Below are 18,361 nucleotides of genomic sequence, written 5' to 3' on the forward strand. Positions count from 1 at the left end.
TGACACTTTCACAGCCCCATCCCTGCATTCGCAGGTGTGCATGGCCATTCGGTATCCTTTTTCCCCAGGACACGTATTACCATTAAGTCAAAAACCCAAAAGGAGTTCATATCTATTTTTTACGGATTTTTAAAGAAAAAGTTTCAATCTCTTAGCCAGTTTTTAGTTGACTTAACCTTTTCTTAACTTGGCTTTCCATCTTACCATCTGTTAACTGCTTAACTGGTGTTGATAACAGCCATGATCGTCTTGGCCGAGAGGAATAGAGACAAGAAGTCAGAAACGCAGTCAAAATTTTTCCATGTGAACAGTCTACTGCATTCTAGTGCCTTCTTCTTCATCTTGCAAATTGTTGCAAGTTTTTTCTATTTTTTTTTTAGCCAGCTTGTGTGTTGAGTTTTTATGCCCTATAGTGTAGGGTATTACTACTTGTCCGTGTGTCCGTTAAAAGATTTATTAATTCCTTAAATATTTAGTTAAAAATTAAATTAAAAGTCCGAGCTTCAGTCAAGTCAGGTAGCTTGCTCTTGATTTTAATACTTTTTAGTCTTTAAACCCTTCTTAGTCTTAAAACAATTGTCCTTCTGTCCTCTTGTCCGCTATTTAGTCTTTAATTGATATGTAGGGTATATATATTTCGGTTTTATTTGAAACCCTGTTTTCTTTTCTTCTCGGCTCTGCAATTTTCTACCCAAGAATGTGAAGCTGTCGAAGAGCTTTATTGAAATCCTGGCAAAGGGGGAAGGCTTTTTGTTTTTATGCCTTCTCCAAAGTCAGGCTACCTCGTTAGCCACACACACACACAATAACACACACACACACTACCACTGGCCATGCAAATGAAGTTAGTTTCCAGTGTTGAACAGTGTAGATAAAAACAGAAAAAAGAAAACAGAAAGAAATTGAATGAAAAAAGCAAAATATCGCTCATTGCTATGAAAAATTTCCACCTACAAGGACCAGAAGGCCACTGCGAGAGGAGAACCTGTAGATTTGGCTTTTAAAAGGACATTAAAAGAAATTTCTCGACTCGAGTGGTAGACGGTCACAAATTGAAGAAAAATATATGGAAACGAGTGTGTAAGTGAGTATTAGGGACATTTTTCCAGGATATCACAAAGAGAAATGTTAGTTTAGAGTTTAAAGAAAAAAAAAATATATATTTAAGACTTTTAATAGAAAGGATAATTGCAATAATATTTAATTTGTTACTATTCTTGTGCTTATTGTTTTTTAATTCTTTTGAAAATCTCTTCCTACTTCTAACATTTTTCGCAAGGACCTTTGAGCACAAGGCACCCCTGTGTGTGTGTGTTTGTTGAGTGTCTGTGTCTGTGTGCATATCTGTGTAATCTTACAATTTCTTATCGTCGAGATTACATGTGTTTCTACCTTTTAAATGCAAATTGAACTTGTTAGCAACCGCAACATTCGAACCAGAAGCCAGACCACACACAGATACATGTATATCTGTAGCTATATGGCGTTTAAGTTAGTCAGTTTTTCCCATTTGAGGACAATTTTAGTAGAAGGATAACCTTTAAATACTTGCTTAATCCTTAGGCCCAAGAGATTTTTAGAAAATCTACATTTATATAAACTATATAGTATGGAGACCCGAAACCCAATTTATTTTCTAGCCAGGAGGGGCGGTGTGGCATAAATAATGGCCAAGTTAAGAGTGCCAGTTGCATCAGTTTTCCCCTTCCAGCCACTCGCGACAAGGGCAAAGGGAAATTCATCAAATGTGACAGTGTGACGCACTTCCACCACAGAGACTCTTGGCCTTTGGCCTTTGGGCATTTTGGCCCAAAAAACTCACAACACGCCTCCAATGGCCGCCTATTTCTTGGCCCGTTTCTGAGATCTTTGTATGTATTAAGGGGTGTGTGTCTCTCTGAGTGTATGTGTGTGTGTTGTTGTGTCACTGGGTTCTTTGTAGCGTCATTTGCCTATTTTTGCCTTGGCTCGTTGGTTCTGTTAATTGCTGCTGACATTTGTCATCTACCTCTCGCTCCATCCAGTGTCCTTCGTCCTGAGTCCTTTGGTCCAAAAAACCCACCTTTTTTTTCTGTTCTGTTTGTTTCTGTTTCTGTTGCTTTGTTTTGTTTTAGCCACTTCTCATATGCTGTCATTCGAGCCCATCATCTAGAGAAATTGAGAAGGACACGTTTGTGGCTCAAGTCCTGTTCAAGACTTGGCCTTCTTGAACTTGAAATGTTTTAATTGTCAAGGTAGAAGTGTAGTTTTTAAAGGGAAATTGTTCAGGTTTATCTTTTATTCCTAAAAAATGTTTAAAAGCTATAAAATCTTATAAGAAAGCTGATGGGAGTACCGGGTATCATATTCTATCTTCTCTAAATGGCTTTCTCTTTCTTAAACTTTAATTTAAATGCTTCAAAAGCTTAAAAAAGCTGTTACAAGTACCGGGTATCGTATAGTACACATTAGAAAGATAAAAAGCTCAAGAATATTTAAAAAAAAACTGCTAGGAGTACCAGGTATCGCATACTAGTTTATCTTGAAGGCTCCTTTAGGCTTTCTCTTCGAAGAACTTCAAATAAAAACCTCCAGAAGTACCAGGTATCATATAACAAATTTAAGAAAGCTTTGAGGCTAGTCTAGTTTCCTGGCCAGATCCTTTCCGCTCCAATGCTCCCAACTCTTCGTCCAGCTGTTTGTCTAACAATTGAATTGTCGAGCAATAAATTTACTCACACACACACACTCGCATATCTAGGATGCATCCTACGCACATTCGCACACACTCCTATACCCATAGAGAACAAGGCCCTGGGTTTTAACAACTTTTCACATTTCCACATTTTTGCTTGAACTTTTTGACGATGTCAGATAGTTGTGTAGCCGTGCGCTTTTGTTTGAAAAAGCAGTAGCTGCCAGAAGACTCAAATGCATTGCCTTTTGAGTGGGCGTAGGTAGAAATGGGCGTGCCCATAAAATGCATAAAGCTGGAAAATTAAAACAGATTAATTATCTACTACATGTTATATTTTATTTGTTAATTCATAATGCACTTTGCAAAAAATACTTTCAACTTGAAAGTCATGCCTTTATTGTTTCCATTTGCTAGGAACTTTTCAGGTAAAGTGTAAAGAGGTAGAATAAAATTTTATTTCCAGTGCAGTGGTAGAAAAATAATATTCGTAACAATAACAAACAAAAAAAAGTGTTTTCATCGTTATCGTTTCTTAATGGGCAGAGAGGTCCACGGGGCTGGAAAAACTGGGTAGAAAGTTTGACTTTAGGGTGTAATTTCATTGGAAAATATTTTTACACATACACATACGGCTTTAATAAATATATACACTCAGACTCTGACATACAACCATTCATATTCAGAAACATTCTTGCTTATTGTTTCTGCAGTTTTTTTCCATAAAATGTGAAAAGCGAGCGAAACACAAAGGAGCATTAAAAAAACAACATGAAAAAAATGTATAATTTTGTTACCATTTTTTATTTATACAAATTTTTTTCCATTGCTTCTCTCAACTATTTGTTCGCTGGCTAAAAAATGAAAACTATAAATAATTCTTTGGCTTCAAAATCCCCTTTAGCTAATTTTTGTGGAGTTTCCAGAAGATATACATATGTTATGTAGTAGTTTATAGTTTTTTGGCAAAATTTTCTGTTTTGTTTATATATATTTTCTCTAATTGGCTCTAACCAAATGTATTTCGTCAAGGAGTTAAACAACTTTTAAGCATTATTAACAGAAATGTCAGAAAAAATAAAAACTTTAACAATTAAGTCGTCCTGTTTGTTGGATTGTTTTTTTAAATAAAAATTTGTGAAAATATCCATTTACAGCAACTATCAGCAGATTCAACACCTGGGATATGCTGGACATGAAATCGCTACCGAGAGCATCTCACAGCAGCAAGGACTCCAGGACAAAGGATACGAGGAGTGGGTGGGCGAGATGATTGGCATGCGTGAAATTTTGCGACACTTCTCCAATGTGACCACCAACGATGTGGTTGGTATGCGAGCTCCATTCCTCAAGCCCGGTCGCAACACCCAATACAAGGTGAGTTTTGTTCTCTTTCTGTCAAAGAGGGGGGGGAGTTGTTCTGGTGTTGCAACAAAAGAATTGCAAACAATGAGAACATCAATTGACAGGCAATTGCCGATTGCGATTTCTTGAAATCAGAACCAGAGGTATATATTTGATTTCACTTTATTTTTCCACCCATTTTTTTATTCATTTATTTTGATAGCCTTGGGTGGGTGAGAGAGAGTACCATAGTATTGAAATGTCAACAAGAAACGGTGAAATCCAATGAAAAAGTGATATTTCACAGCACCTAGGCACCGCTGCAATGTATGCTATAGATTTTTTACTCCATAACAGGAACTAGTTTGAAATAATAGACTTGATTATATAATCTCATAAATATATTCCAAATAAATACACATATTCTGTCTTTGAATTAAAGTCACTTTGACTTAAAATTGAAATCAGATTTGTTGGGAAATTTGATGGCAACCTAACCGTAACCTCAAAAACACACACACACACACAAACAACACATATCTGGGGTGAAAGTTTTCAGCTTGACATGACATGACATGACATCAATGTCACAATACATACATAACGGTTCAGAAGCCCCATAATATAGCCCCATATCCCATCTCCATCCCACGAAATTCATGATCCGAGTCGTTGGCACATTCATGCATTTAAAATCATATCTAAAGAGAATCTTTTTATGCAGATAATAGACTCAGTGTGTGTGTGTGTGAGTGTGGCAAGGAAGAGCCATCAATAGCGAGTGTGTGCTGTGTTGTGCTGATGGGATAATGAAGATAGGTTCGGTGGCATCTGTTGCACGATTAGGCTCTTAATCCTTTGGTCTGTTGGCTAATTAAAGTCGGTGTTGTTGGGATTTAAAAGAGACATTAGGCTTAATGGGTTAAAGAAAGTGTTTTTTCGGGTTTATTTTGCTAGAACCAATTGCGAATTATAACTAAAGACTGATTCAAGAACTAGAACCAGTTGCGAATTATAACTATGAACTAGTTCAAGAACTAGAACCAGTTGCGAATTATAAGTTTCAACTCGTTCAAGAACTAGAACCAGTTGCGATTTATAACTAAAGACCAATTCAAAAGTTCAAGAACTTTATTAATAATATTATTATCCCCCCTCTCGACAGGTCCTTGAGGACTTTGGCTACATCTACGACAGCTCCATCACCGTGCCCCCAGTTGCTGTTCCAGTCTGGCCCTACACCCTCGACTACAAGATCTCCCACGAGTGCAAGAGCGGTACCTGCCCCTCGCGCACCTTCCCCGGCGTATGGGAGGTGCCCTTGAACACCCACTATGTGGAGGGATATGAGGGCGGTCATTGCCCCTACCTCGATCAGTGTGTCCTCCACAATCTGGATGAGGAGGAGGTCCTGCAGTGGCTGCAGGAGGACTTCTCGCGCTACTATGAACAGAACAAGGCACCCTATATGATGCCCTTCCACACCAACTGGTTCCAGACCAAGCCATTGGAGAATGGTCTGCACAAGTTCCTTGACTGGGCTCTCGAATTGTAAGTATTTTTGTTCCTGCCCACTTAAGTAGGCAATATTTGTATTTATTTGAATATTATGATATTTTTGTGGCATTAATTGTGTTCTGTAGGGATTATCCATTATATTTTTTATGTTTTCATAATTGAAAGGTAACTTTTGGATTTTTTTATACTCTGTTGAACTGGTTGAACCCCCCCACATGGGCAGCTGGTGTTTCCTGGGAATGCACTTCCGATTGCCGCTGGCAAGTTTTATATTCAATTAAAAAAAGCCAACTGAGATGAGTGAGAGCTAGGGAAATGAAATAAACGGAACAGGGACAGAGAACAGAGAACAGAGAAGAGAGTCTGGCTCAGAGGCGGAGAAAGTGGAGAAAGCGGAGTAAGTCAGGAAGAAGCAGCAGCAGCAGAAAAATTGGCAATTCCTATAAAAATGGCTTGCATGTAAAAGCAGTAACGGCACATGTTGTCCATCGACAGGCTGAGCAGTCCACTTTTACCGTTACCCGTTTGCCCTTTGACCCTCTCACATCCTGGCAAAGGCCAAGCAGGATGCACTGAGAGAAAATACTTCAAGTTTTAAAACAAAAACAAGCTTTTCAAATACTCAGAGTTGTATTTCGATTAACTTATCGATTAATTTCGATATGGTAATTTTAAACCTTTTTTTTAATTATGCCTAAAATTTTTTATAAGTGTACTTATCCCCCCCTCTTAACCATATGCACACACAACTCCCAGCGGAATCTCAGAGCCCCCTATATAGCCCCAATAGCTCCCTTTTTTCCGCCATTTTTTTTTTCTATCCAACACACACAATGGCGACGCTGCGGTCAGCATTAAAAAAAAGTGAAGTAACTTCCGGTTTAAGTAGAATATTTTATACACTTTCCCTAACTGATATAAAGCTTGATATAAAGCTTATAAAGCTAAATACCTTAAAGCCTTAACTAAAAGTTTAAATAATTATAAAAAATTAAAAGGATACTCATACCTCTAGTAATACCCCTTGTTAGGGTATCCTTTTCGATAGTAGCTGCAGTAGCCACATCGTGGATAAGGATAAGATGAGGAAAAAATCGCACGTTTTAATGAGAAAAGTTTAATTTTGTTAAAGTTTCATTTTGAAAAATATCAGTGCAGGCCCAGGTCGAGGGTCAAGATAAGTAGGGGGCGTCCGAGAAGGACGGATGTAGGGCCAAAGAAAGAGACAGAAGAGTCAGAGTAAAAGGGTAAAAAAGGGATAGAGAATAAAAGGAAACAAGGAACCAAAAACAGAACCAGGACCAGAGGCAGTAGGGGTCGTGGCTAACTAAAAACCCATGTTAGAACACAGAAAATACAACATAAGTCCTTGCTAGACAGAGACGGCAACAGTACAGTGTGAAAGAGAGGGAAAGTGATTGCTTAATGAAGTTATGCTGATAGAATCGCTCTTTGTCATCGGAATAGTATGGTGGGGAGGTCTTCCTTCTATATGAAAAGATATGAGCTCAAAGTATGTGTGTGTTTTTTTATTTTTGTTTCCTTGGAACAGGTGGTGGTGGAATCCTGATAAATGTAGGATTGCCAAAGGATAACAGCTCCATTCAGGACTTGAGCCTTCTGGCCAACAAAACAAGTCGTGAGGAAAATAAATTGGCCGAGGTCAAGTTTCCCAAGATTATTTTGTTTATTTTTCTTCAAAAGAGAATCTAGAATCTAGATCATTTCTTAGAAAACTTTATCATAATAAATTTAACAAAAAAAATGCGTTCAATTTTATATTTTTTTTTTAGAATTTCAACTTTGAAATGTTTATATTTTTTTGTTTTGGGTGAAACTGAAGTAGAAAGAAATTCCAACTTAATTTCAAACAAAATGACTTTACACACACACCACCTCGGGGCATTTGTTTAAAATAGGAGTTAAGAACTATGAAGATCTGACCCGCATGGGGAAAAATTCAGCAAAAATACACACAGGGGCATGAACAAGGACATGGACATGGAAAGGGGGGGGGGAAGGATTCAGGAGAACGGTAGCAGCTGCAAAACTATTTCTCGCACAATTGTACGAAGTTTTTAATTAGTGTGAATGACTTTCAACATTGCGTTGCTTTTGCCAGCCCAGGCCCAAGCTGAAGGCGGAAGGCGGAAGGAGGTCCTGGCATGGCCATGGGGGAAATTGGGAAATGGAAGAGCAAAGGTGTGTGTCTTTGGATGAGATGCTTGAAAATGCGTACTACAAGAATGCCACAAAGTTCCTATGATATTCCTCCCTAAAATTATCTAATTTTTATCCATTTATTAAAAATCTTTTTCCATTACAGACCCGATGTCTACATCCTGACTGTCACCCAAATGCTGCAATACATGACCGATCCCAAGGAGCTCCGTGATGTCAACCAGATCGAGGCGTGGAAGTGCGACAAAAACATTGCTGTTGCCCCCAAGCCGTGCAACATTTGGCAGACCTGTGCCCTGCCCTTCAAGATTCCGGAACAGAATGTTACTGATACCCGATACATGGAGACCTGCCGGGAATGCCCCAATGTCTATCCCTGGCTGGGTGATGCTGGTGGTACTGGTATCGCCGGAAGGGATAATTATATTTTTAACGGTGACCCAGATTCTGAAGACGGCACAGAGAAAAATTAATTTTTTTCTTTTATGATTCTTCTAATATTTCTGTCTGATATCATCCAGAGATGGTATATACTTTTCTTTCCAACTTCTCAAGTCTATAACCTGCCGTATTCTCAGTTCACCAAGCCCAGCTCTATTTGAAAAATTAGTTTATAAGCAAAATTGTGTCGAAATGTTCTTAGGTTCTAAGCAAAAACAAAAATCCTTATGTAAAATGAATTTTTTTTCGTATAAATAAATTTTGCCATTTTTTGAAAATATGTTTGTTGGGCAAAAGTTACCAAAAAACTTTACTAAATGGATTGGAATGGAATGTCCCATGCCCAGTCCCAGTCCCAGACCCAGGTCCAGACCCAGCCTCAGACAAATTGCAGTCCAGGTGGCTCATAAATGCTAACTGGCAATCAATAACCTGGCGGACCAACTCGTATATTTTGCAGCCTGGCGGACGCCTCTGTGCGGTAAAGGGTGTGCCCCAGGACTAACACGGGCAAAAATAATAAAAACTAGACCACAAACAATTCAACTTGTAAATTGCATTTATGCATTATTTAGAGCTGTTGGTCAACCCGTTGGGCAAAATGCATCCAAACTTTCGCCAGGCGGTTGTCAAAACTATGTATTTAAAACGAAAATTAGACGCGACATCGCTCTGGCTTTGGTCGGACAGGATTTTTCCAACAGGATCTCCAAAAAAACAAACAAAAAGGTGACCTTTTTTTGGTTTTTGTTTCAACCAAAATGAAATAAAGTTCGCGAGGACATTAGGTCTTTTAGTTGAATTGATTTTGAGTTTAGTTCTACAAACTAGAGAGGTATAAAGAGGGCCAAATGGGGGAAATAAGTAGTTATCCTTTCTGATTTTAGTTTTTTATAATTTTATAACAATAATAGAGTATATATTAAAAAGAACTTTCCTTAGTTTCCAGTAATTTTCCACTAAATAAACTGATGAGTTTATTTCTTCAAAACATTGTGATTCTTTCCCAAAAACTTCAAAAATATAGTTTCAAATCCTTCTACTTTCAATCTTCACAAGATATCCGGTACTCCGGAAACCATTTTGGATTAAGAATAGGATAAAAGTTAACAGAAAGCTTAAGTTCACACAAAAGCCATCATAAGCTAAGACTTAGCAAGGACTCTTTTGGAAAGTAAGCTCACAGCTGTCAAGCTTTACAATAACTTTACAGCTTTTAAGCTCTAAAAGACTTTTAAGGACCTTGTGGGATAACAAACAGGATAAAAGCTGACACGGAAAAGCTTGTACGTGAAAGGCTTTAAAGCTTAGCCAGGACATGCATAAGAAAGCTGGGGGCCCAAAAAAGGATAAAAGCTTAGGGGAATAAGCTTGCAAGGACCTTAGAACTTGAAGCTAAAAAACTAAAAAGCCTAGCAAGGACTCTCTGAAAGATATAATAAGCTTGCAAGTTGAACTTATAAGCTATCGATATTATTGTTATAGAAATGGATATAGATAAAGATGGAAAATTAATTAGAACTAATTAACTTGCAAGTCCCAAGGGTTAAATGAGTATTACTTGTTCGAAAGGGCTTATCTTAAAGGAATAGAAGGAATATTGGTCTAAAATAAAATAAAATCTTCATCCCTATTCTATAATTAATAACCTTTTGAAGTCTATTCTATCATCTAGCTTATTTTTTTAAGGGAAATTTGTATTATTTTTAGAATAGGAGTTCTCTGATATTTTTTCTTCTAGATTCTTCATTCTTCTCTTCTAGATTCTTTTTTTTTAGATTCGTTCTTTTAGATAAAACCCCAAATTATTTAAAATAATAAAAAGATAATAAAATTTAACAAAATCACTTACCAAATATTAAAATAAAGTCAAATCCCTTTCACGTTTAGTTGAAAAAAAAGCAATAGATCTGAAAATATAAAATAAATAATCCTACAGACATTCTATTTATATATTTTATTTATAGGATTTTGTGTAGATTTATTTTAAATTAAAATTGCATTAAAAAACTCTAGGGGGGAGGCTGAAAATTACAGATTTTGGAGAAAGTATTTCCAAAGACATTGATTAGAATTCGCGACATTGGAAATTTATGCAGAACGGCAGAGACTGTGGGGGAGGCTCGCAGGATTCACAGGACTCACAGGATTCGCAGGATAGCGTGAGCTCATGGGATATTCATGGTGGCCCCTTGGGGGCAAGTGCAGCTGCCACCGCCTGAGGCAAGTAGCAAGTGGCAAGTGGCAATTGGCAACTAACCTCAAATGTCCTTATCGCGACTGCGCAGCTATCAGATATTATATTAGAAATGCGGCCGGGGCAGGAGGGCTTTTATAGATGCCGATGGCTCAGGACATGCACGCATATCGATATGGGCGCATTAAAATTTAACGGCATCGCAGTAGTCCTTGTCTGCCCTGGCCACCCCCCCTTTATCCTGGCAGTCGGCTCCTGCACTAAAGCCAAAAGCGAAAAACAGGACACGTGCGCATTTATGCTTATTTTCTAAACAAAGGAATAAAAACTTTGTCGCCGCGCACATGAGACCCAAGGATGTGCAAGGATATACGACGGGCAGGAGCTACAAGGAGCTGGGGGTGGCAAACGGTAAACGGGAAACTTTTTATTTTCCTTTGGCAATATCGCGGCCCGAAAGGACATTAGTGCGCTGCGTCCTGGCTGTTATTTCAAGTTCATGCTAAGGCTAAGGACCAATCTAATCACTGAACAAAAAATATCTCTTCTTCCTTATTCAATGTCAGGATTAAAAGGATCAAAAGGACTAAGACCTATTACTTTAAGATTCTTGGAAATCAGTACTCGGTACTGGCTTAGGTAAAGATTTCTTGAAATTGAAACTTTGTTGTGTGTCCTTTATACCCTTTCTGCCAGTGTCCTTCTATGTCCTGTATTGTCCTGAACCACTGGGAGGCCTCATAAAAGCCAAAAAACGCAAACCGTGAGTCCGCCTAAGCGAAATTTCATTGCTTTTTATGGGTATTGGAGAGTTGGTTCGTCCTGCCTTGCTTTCACTTTTCTTTTCAGCATTTCCCGGGCTTTTCCTTTTGAGTTTTCTTCTTGAGGCTGTTGCTGCCACCTTTCAACGGCATTGGCAGTGGCAGTGACAGTGGCGGTGGCAGTGGCACTCCGCCATCTTTTGCATCCCCAGTTGCAAGTGCCGATTGCAAGTGCCACCCTATTTTTGCAGACGACGTGTCGCCTCGCGTACGTCCTTCAACCCACTCAGAATGCCCCCTTTTTCCACTTTTCTGAATAGTGCAGGAAAGTGCACTCAGGCAGCCAGGAGGAGTAGCAGGAGTAGCAGGAGTAGCAGGAGCAGTGGTAGCTCCATCTCCAAGTTGAAGTTGCCCCGCAGGACACAGACGACACAGGAGCCACCACCAAGGACCAAGTACCAAGCACCGTGCACCATCGTTGTGTTTCACTTTCGTTGCAGTGTGCTTGGGCTGCCTGCCCCCTTTTTGCTTTTGTGCACCACCTGAGGGGGATGTTGCCACAGCCACTGCCACTGCCGCAGCCACTGCTACTTCCCGTGGTGGTGCAACTATGTCAACATGACATCCCAGGCTCTAATGCATCCTGCCTCCTGCCGTCCTTACTATGAGGGTGGAAATCTGAATTCTGAATCTGAATTCTGAGTTCTGGAAATCTGAAAACCTGAAAAAGGGTTAGAAAAGTCGTCTCGCTTTCGTTTACGTTTTTGTCTCGTGCCTGTCTAGTGCATCTAACTGTGCAATTCCCCTCCCCACCAGACAGGACGAAAAGGACGAAATAAAAAAAAACAACGCAGCCGAGACCTAACCCTTTTGTTCTAAAAACTCAAGTGCATGTCGTCAGCGTCGACGATGTCGTGTTAAGTGCTCCCGAAAACAAAAGCGTCTGGTTTTCTCTCAGTGATTGGGTGTGTGTGTGTGTAAGTGTGTGAGTGTGAAGAAGAATATGAAGTTGTGTGTGTGGCTGGGTAGGGAGTGAGTGTTAGTGAAGGGGTTTCATGCCGTTGGGGGACTGGAGTATGGGGCATACGTGACGCGTAATTTCTGTGCAATTTAACCCCATTTTGCAAAAAACAAGAACAGGAACAACAACTGCAACGCCTAAGCAGCCCTAACACCCCCTTCATACACACCACCCCCTCCCACCCACCTCTTTGCATGTGTGTGTGTGGAAAATTTTCACTTTTCCCAACGCCAAAAGCTGGCAAATTGGGCAGCCGGATTAGAAGATCCCCTCTGGCCAAGCTTGTTTTTTATTTTTTTTATTTTTGGGCGGGGAAATGGGGGGCTGTCTGCCATTTAATTGCAATACCACTTGTGACGCTTTCCAGGGGTGGCCACTCGCGGGGTGGGGCAACTGCAACGGGGGTGTGCACATGCCAAAGTCACACCTCTCAATTGATTTCTTTGAAATTCGCTGAATACGAAATTCCCCCAGAAGGCCCCGGGGTTCGCCCTTGGCTCCAAACTACGCCTATATCTTCTGAACTGCACATCCGATTCTTGCGGGGAGTATCTTAATCGATTTGTGGATCGATTCCCCATGGATCTGTATCAAAATCTGGGAACACAATTTTTTTCAATTTTTTCCATCATTTTCTTGGGGAGACCCCTTCAAAATGTGGATTTTGGGTGCCTAGCCCCCTGGGAAGGCTATATCTCGGCCAATTCTCATCCGATTCTGGCGGGGAATACCTTAAACGATTTGTGGATCGATTCCCCGTCGATCTGCATCAAAATCTGACAACAAAATATATTTTCAATTTTTTCATCATTTTCCTGGGGAGACCCCTTCAAAAAGTGGATTTTGGGCCCTTAGCCCCCTGGGAAGCCTATATCTCGGCCAATTCTCACCCGATTCTGGCGAAGAATACCTTAATCGATTTGTGGATCGATTCCCCGTCGATCTGCATCAAAATCTGGGAACAGAATATTTTTTCAATTTTTTCCATAATTTTCCTGGGGAGACCCCTTCAAAATGAGGGTTTTGGGCATATAGCCCCCTGGGGAGGCTATATCTCGGCCAATTCTCATCCGATTCTTGCGGGGAATACCTTACTCGATTTGTGGATCGATTCCCCATCGATCTGCATCAAAATCTGGGAACAAAATATTTTTTAAATTTTTTTCATAATTTTCCTGGGGAGACCCCTTCAAAATGAGAGTTTTGGGCCCATAGCCCCCTATGAAGGCTATATCTCGGCCAATTCTCACCCGATTCTTGCGGGGAATACCTTAATCGATTTGTGGATCGATTCCCCATCGATCTGCATCAAAATCTGGGAACAAAATATTTTTTCAATTTTTTCATCATTTTCCTGGCGAGACCCCTTTAGAATGAGGGTTTTGGGCCCATAGCCCCCCGGGAAGACTATATCTCCACCTATTCTCATCCGATTTTTTAGCGGATTATGTATTTCGAAGATATGTTTATAATTTGGTAATAATAATAAAATTTCTACCGCTTAAGTGGAACCGGGAATAAAACTAAAAGACCGCTTTCGCTAAAAAATGAAAGAGAAAATGTCAAACAAGAAAATAAAACTCATATTCCTAAGTAATTTGCATATCTGGCTGCGAGACAGGCTAATGAATGCCGAAGAAGGATGTGCGGCAGGATGCCTGACTGCCAGGGCTGTGTGTGCCCCCGGGGGTGGCAACTTAGTCCGGGGTAGTGTGGGTCAAGCTGCAGCCGAGTCGTGTTGCACGACTTATTTGTCAATGCAACAAAAACGAGACGAGAAAGTTTGAGATGCTATTGAAGTTGGCTGAGACATGGGGTGGGGGTGGAGTGGCAAGGAGGCAGGAGGCAAGGAGCACTGGGAAGGGGGCGTGGCAATCGCAAACAAACTTGTCTCAGATTGCGGGCGTGCTGGCATTAAAAAGTGAAATGAAGTGAGCCGGGTGAGTTTTTTGTCTTTTGTCCCGGCCTTTGGCTTTTGTGTCCTGCGATTCCTTGCCACCGCCTTGTTTTCTTCTCCACCATGGCTTAGTCCTTTTTTTTCCAGCTTCCTTTTTCTATGCCTTTCTCTAGTAATTGTCCTGGCTCCTGGCTTGTGGCTCCTGGCTCGTGGCTCCTGGCCCATCCTGTCACTGCACTTGTACATGTGTCGCCTTTTGGTGGGTGATGGTGATGTGTTGCACTTGAACTACACCAATTGCGGAGATATATTTTTGAAAAAGGGGGACCCAGTTGCAACCTCAGGGGGGGTTAGGGTTACATCCCCTTCCCCCTTTAAATAGGTGTTAGGTTTGGGGGGCAAAAATGACGAGTGAATGCCTTTAAGGGATGCAAGCAATTGCAGTTGTGTCGTTAGGGGTTTCTTTCTACGAAAATTCTCTAAATAGAAGGACATACCGAAGTCCCAACAGGGGGTGGCAAATAGAGGGGGGGATGTGGGGTTTTAGGGTTGCAGCTTCTCTATTTGCATATTCATATTCGCCAAATACATGGAGGCAGTATGTACTGGCACACACATACCATATGTGTGAGCAAACAGCATTTATGTTTTTTGCGTCTAATGAGGGGGCTCTATGGACGTAACCCCGCTCCTTTAACCCCTTGTCATCCCCATGTATTAGTCCTTTTTCTTTTTTTTGGGTGTATTCATTAGAAACTTTTGTCTTTTTTTGGGTTTTTTTTCGGCGTTGTTTTTCAAGCGAGTCAGTCCGAAACACACAGTGGAAAAGGGTTCGCACCCTTTTTTTTGGTTGCGGATCCCCTAGTTCCTCAAACTCTCAAAACTCCCAATTACAAAGTACAGTCATACTTCTAACATAATAGTATGTACAGTGCAGCCCCCTTATTTACACACACACCAACACACCCACACACACACTCGTGCATATAGAATATAGAGAGAGATAAACGCGGATGGCGATTTAGATATTTTAGATGTGAGAGCGCGGGTGGGTGTTGGGTTGTTTTTTTGGGGGTATCATCATTATCATCAAACCCAAAGGGTCTGGCGCTGACATGTTTGGCTTGGCTGACCGCTAGACCCCTCCCCCCCCCTCCCCCTACAGACTCGAAGGACCAAAGCCCCAACCCCTTTTCGCGTTTCCCAGGACAACTAAGCACGCTTAATTAGAAAGTTGCTTTGGTGTGTGTGTATGTGTTTTTTGAATCCTTTCTTGTTTTTGGTTTAATTTTTTTTTTTGGCTGGCATCATTTTTCACTGCCTCGCCCCCTCTCTGCCTTGACCCTCTCTGTCAGCTTGACCCTTTTTTTTTTTGTTTTTGTTAATTTTTTGGGCTCATTACATGACTGGCAGGACTTCCTGGCCGCCTTCCTGCCACACACGAGCCACATATATGAATATTTTTCGCATGTTGAATTAATCACTTGGGCTTGGACTTTTTTCTAGTAGACCCCTTTGGCTTTTTAGCCATCCCCCTTCCCCCACCTTTTCTTTAGCCGCCAAAAAAGGAAAAAAAACGCCAAACATTTGACGCGGTTGCCACACTCTACCCCCTACCCCACCCACCTTATTACTTACCAAATCGATAAAAGTTGGTCCACTCCAAAAAAGCTGACGCTGGCAGCGACTGCAGCAGAGGCAGAGGCAGCGACTGCAGGCAGGATAACCACCGCAATTCGTGGACATGTGTGAAATGCGCACATTAAATACAAACAAAAATAAAGGACCCCCGCCGCCCAAAAACCAAAAAAAAAAAGGAGAAAAATTAAAAGGGTTGCCACCTGGACACCCCAGTGTTTGTGATTGCAACCTCTCCCTGCCCCCCAACCCCTCTCTAGGGCTATGGTCATTGTATTTGCCACCAAAAAGGACCCACTCGTGTGTCGTTTTAGATAAGGTGACTAGCGGCGATTGTTTGGAATTTTAATGCAAAAGTTTTTATTGCCGACCAAAAAAAAAGGATAAAAAAAGGATAAAATAGGGTTGGAAAATGCCTAAAATAAATGACATTGCAGAGGCAACTGTACTTCTCAACAAAATTAAAAGAAAAACTATCCTATTCAGATACAAAAAAGGATCTGTTTTTTAATCATCCTTGGCAGCTGCAGGATACGAAAGATGAAAGACAAAAATCAAAGACACTCGCCGAGGACACACAAACACAAAAAAAGGGGGGGGAAGGGTGGGGTGGTGTCCTGCATCAAAGTTAAAAAAATATATATTTTAATAAAGAGATGCAGCCTGATGTTGCAACAATTCAGAACATCCTTCGTCCGAATTTGAAATGCAACGTATTTGTCGCTTTGAGCTGCCACCGCCGCCTGTCACACGAGCTTGTTGCATGCCACCGCCGTCGCCGCCACCGCCGCTGCATCCAGCCTCTTGCAACAACAAAGCACAAGATCTAACATGATTTTAATTATTGCAACAAACAGACTTGCCACTAGGCTCTTGCCACAAAACAAAAAGAGGAAAACTGGCCAAAACCCAAATGGAATCCTGCCCCAAGGACAACTACGCTTCGCTCTCGAGGTTTTTGTAATTAAAACAAAATCCCTTTTTAGATTGAATTTTATTGAGAAAAAGGACGAGAAGGAGGAGGAGGCAGAGAGGGGGAGATGGAGAGGTCCTTCCCCAGTGTCCTAAATCCTTGAAAAGTTTTTACTAAATCCTGCAGCTATTTTTGGATCTTATTAGAAGAGCTTTTTGAATATTTTTTAATTGATTTGACTCTCTTACAGATTTTAAAGGTTTAAAGGATAATAAGTCTTTGAAAAATTGAGTCATTTTAAGGATAATGGATTATTAATTAATTATAATTAGGAATTAGTTAATTAGTTGAGGTTTTGAAGCAGAAATCTGAGAATATAAAGACTTTATAGAAGAAGTAAGTTAGTAACTTGCTCTTTACTTTGTTTTAGTTTCTTTTTCTATTAAGCACTTAACTATTGTTTATATATTAAATAAAAATAAATAAAATCTCTAATTAAAGTTAATTAAATTAAAAATTAACCCTTTAGCTCTATGAGAACTATGATTAAACCAGAACGAGGGTTAAAATTGGCGCTGCAACCCCATTTTTTATTTTGGCATTAAAGATTTCGATGAATTTCCGGTCCGATGTGCCTGCTGTGTTGTTGTGGTTCTGGTTCAGGTCCTGGACCAGGTCCTGCTCGCTGTCCATGTCCTTTCCCGTGGGTGGCACTGAAAGGGGGGTGGTGGTCAGAGGGCAATGGGCAGTAGAGGTATGTGTGGGATTGTGCGGGTGTCGCACGTAATGCGGGCGCATTTTCGTTTTATTTTTGAACATTTTTCGGCCGCCAAAAAAAGTAAACGCAAAAAAAAGGACCTCACACGCACACACACACACACAGAGTAGTACATAGTTGTGCGTATGTGTGTGGGGAGTAGGGGGGGGATAGGCTTTGTATATAGGCTGTTGTGTGTGCGTGAAAGGGGCTGGGGCAGTGGCAGTGGCAGGAGCCAGGACTGTGGCAGGGACTGTCGAAAAATAAATCGAAAAGGCAACACGTCATTGGTGGCATGTGCATAATCAAGCTCGTCCTGTTTCGTCCTTTTCGTCCTGATCATGGCACCCGGCATAGAGGAGGCAGGCGACTGCGCGCATTGCAATTGCAGTTTGCTGTTGCTGTTGCAGTTGCAGTTGCAATTGCAGTGTTGCAACGCCAGAACGCTTGCCCCAAAGTGCGTAGCACAAATGAGCACAAAAAGGCCACGCCCGCCGTTGGCCGACAGGTCCTTTTTTTTTGGGACTGGGCTGGAAAATTTATTGAGAGTGGGAAGCAGTTCCCGAAACTTTTTCTTTTTTTCTTGCATTTTTTTTTTTGCATTTTCCTACTTTCCCTGCCTGCATGTGTCTGTTCCTTTTTCGCCTTTTTTTTTTGGCTTTTTTTTTGTGTGCATGTCCTGGCGATTTTTCCTCTACATGTGTGTGTGTGTGTGTGTGCGAGTGGGTATTTTTTTGTGCAGGCTTCGTTTGTTTTTTGTTTTTTTATTTTTTATATAAATTTTTGCCTTTTTTTTGTATTTTGATTATATTTCCTGCACAATTTTAATGGATTTTTTCGTGTGTGTTGGATGTTTTACTTTATTGTTGTTGTTGTTGTTATCCTTGTTGTTGTTGCTATCCTTGTTGTTGCTGCTGCTGACTGCCACTGCCGCTCATCGTGATGAGCATTTTTTTGTGTTCAAGCAGATAATTACATTTAAATAAAATAAAAATTTCATGTGGCAGGAAGGATGAGAG

At 40.7% G+C, this 18,361-nt stretch overlaps 1 protein-coding gene across 1 annotated transcript in view; it reads left to right on the top strand.

Annotated features, from left to right (window-relative positions):
- LOC6504830 (chitin deacetylase 1) overlaps positions 1-8,436 on the top strand; it is a 30,909-nt gene extending 22,473 nt beyond the window's left edge. The window contains exons 6-8 of the mRNA XM_032453181.2: positions 3,832-4,051; positions 5,184-5,569; positions 7,863-8,436. Of these exons, the coding sequence (XP_032309072.1) occupies positions 3,832-4,051; positions 5,184-5,569; positions 7,863-8,190 (934 nt within the window). The 3' untranslated portion in view covers positions 8,191-8,436. The remainder of the gene's footprint in view (positions 1-3,831; positions 4,052-5,183; positions 5,570-7,862) is intronic.
- The last annotated feature ends 9,925 nt before the right edge of the window (positions 8,437-18,361 follow it).

This window comes from Drosophila ananassae, chromosome XL (genome assembly GCF_017639315.1).
Source record: "Drosophila ananassae strain 14024-0371.13 chromosome XL, ASM1763931v2, whole genome shotgun sequence".
NCBI lineage: Eukaryota > Metazoa > Arthropoda > Insecta > Diptera > Drosophilidae > Drosophila > Drosophila ananassae.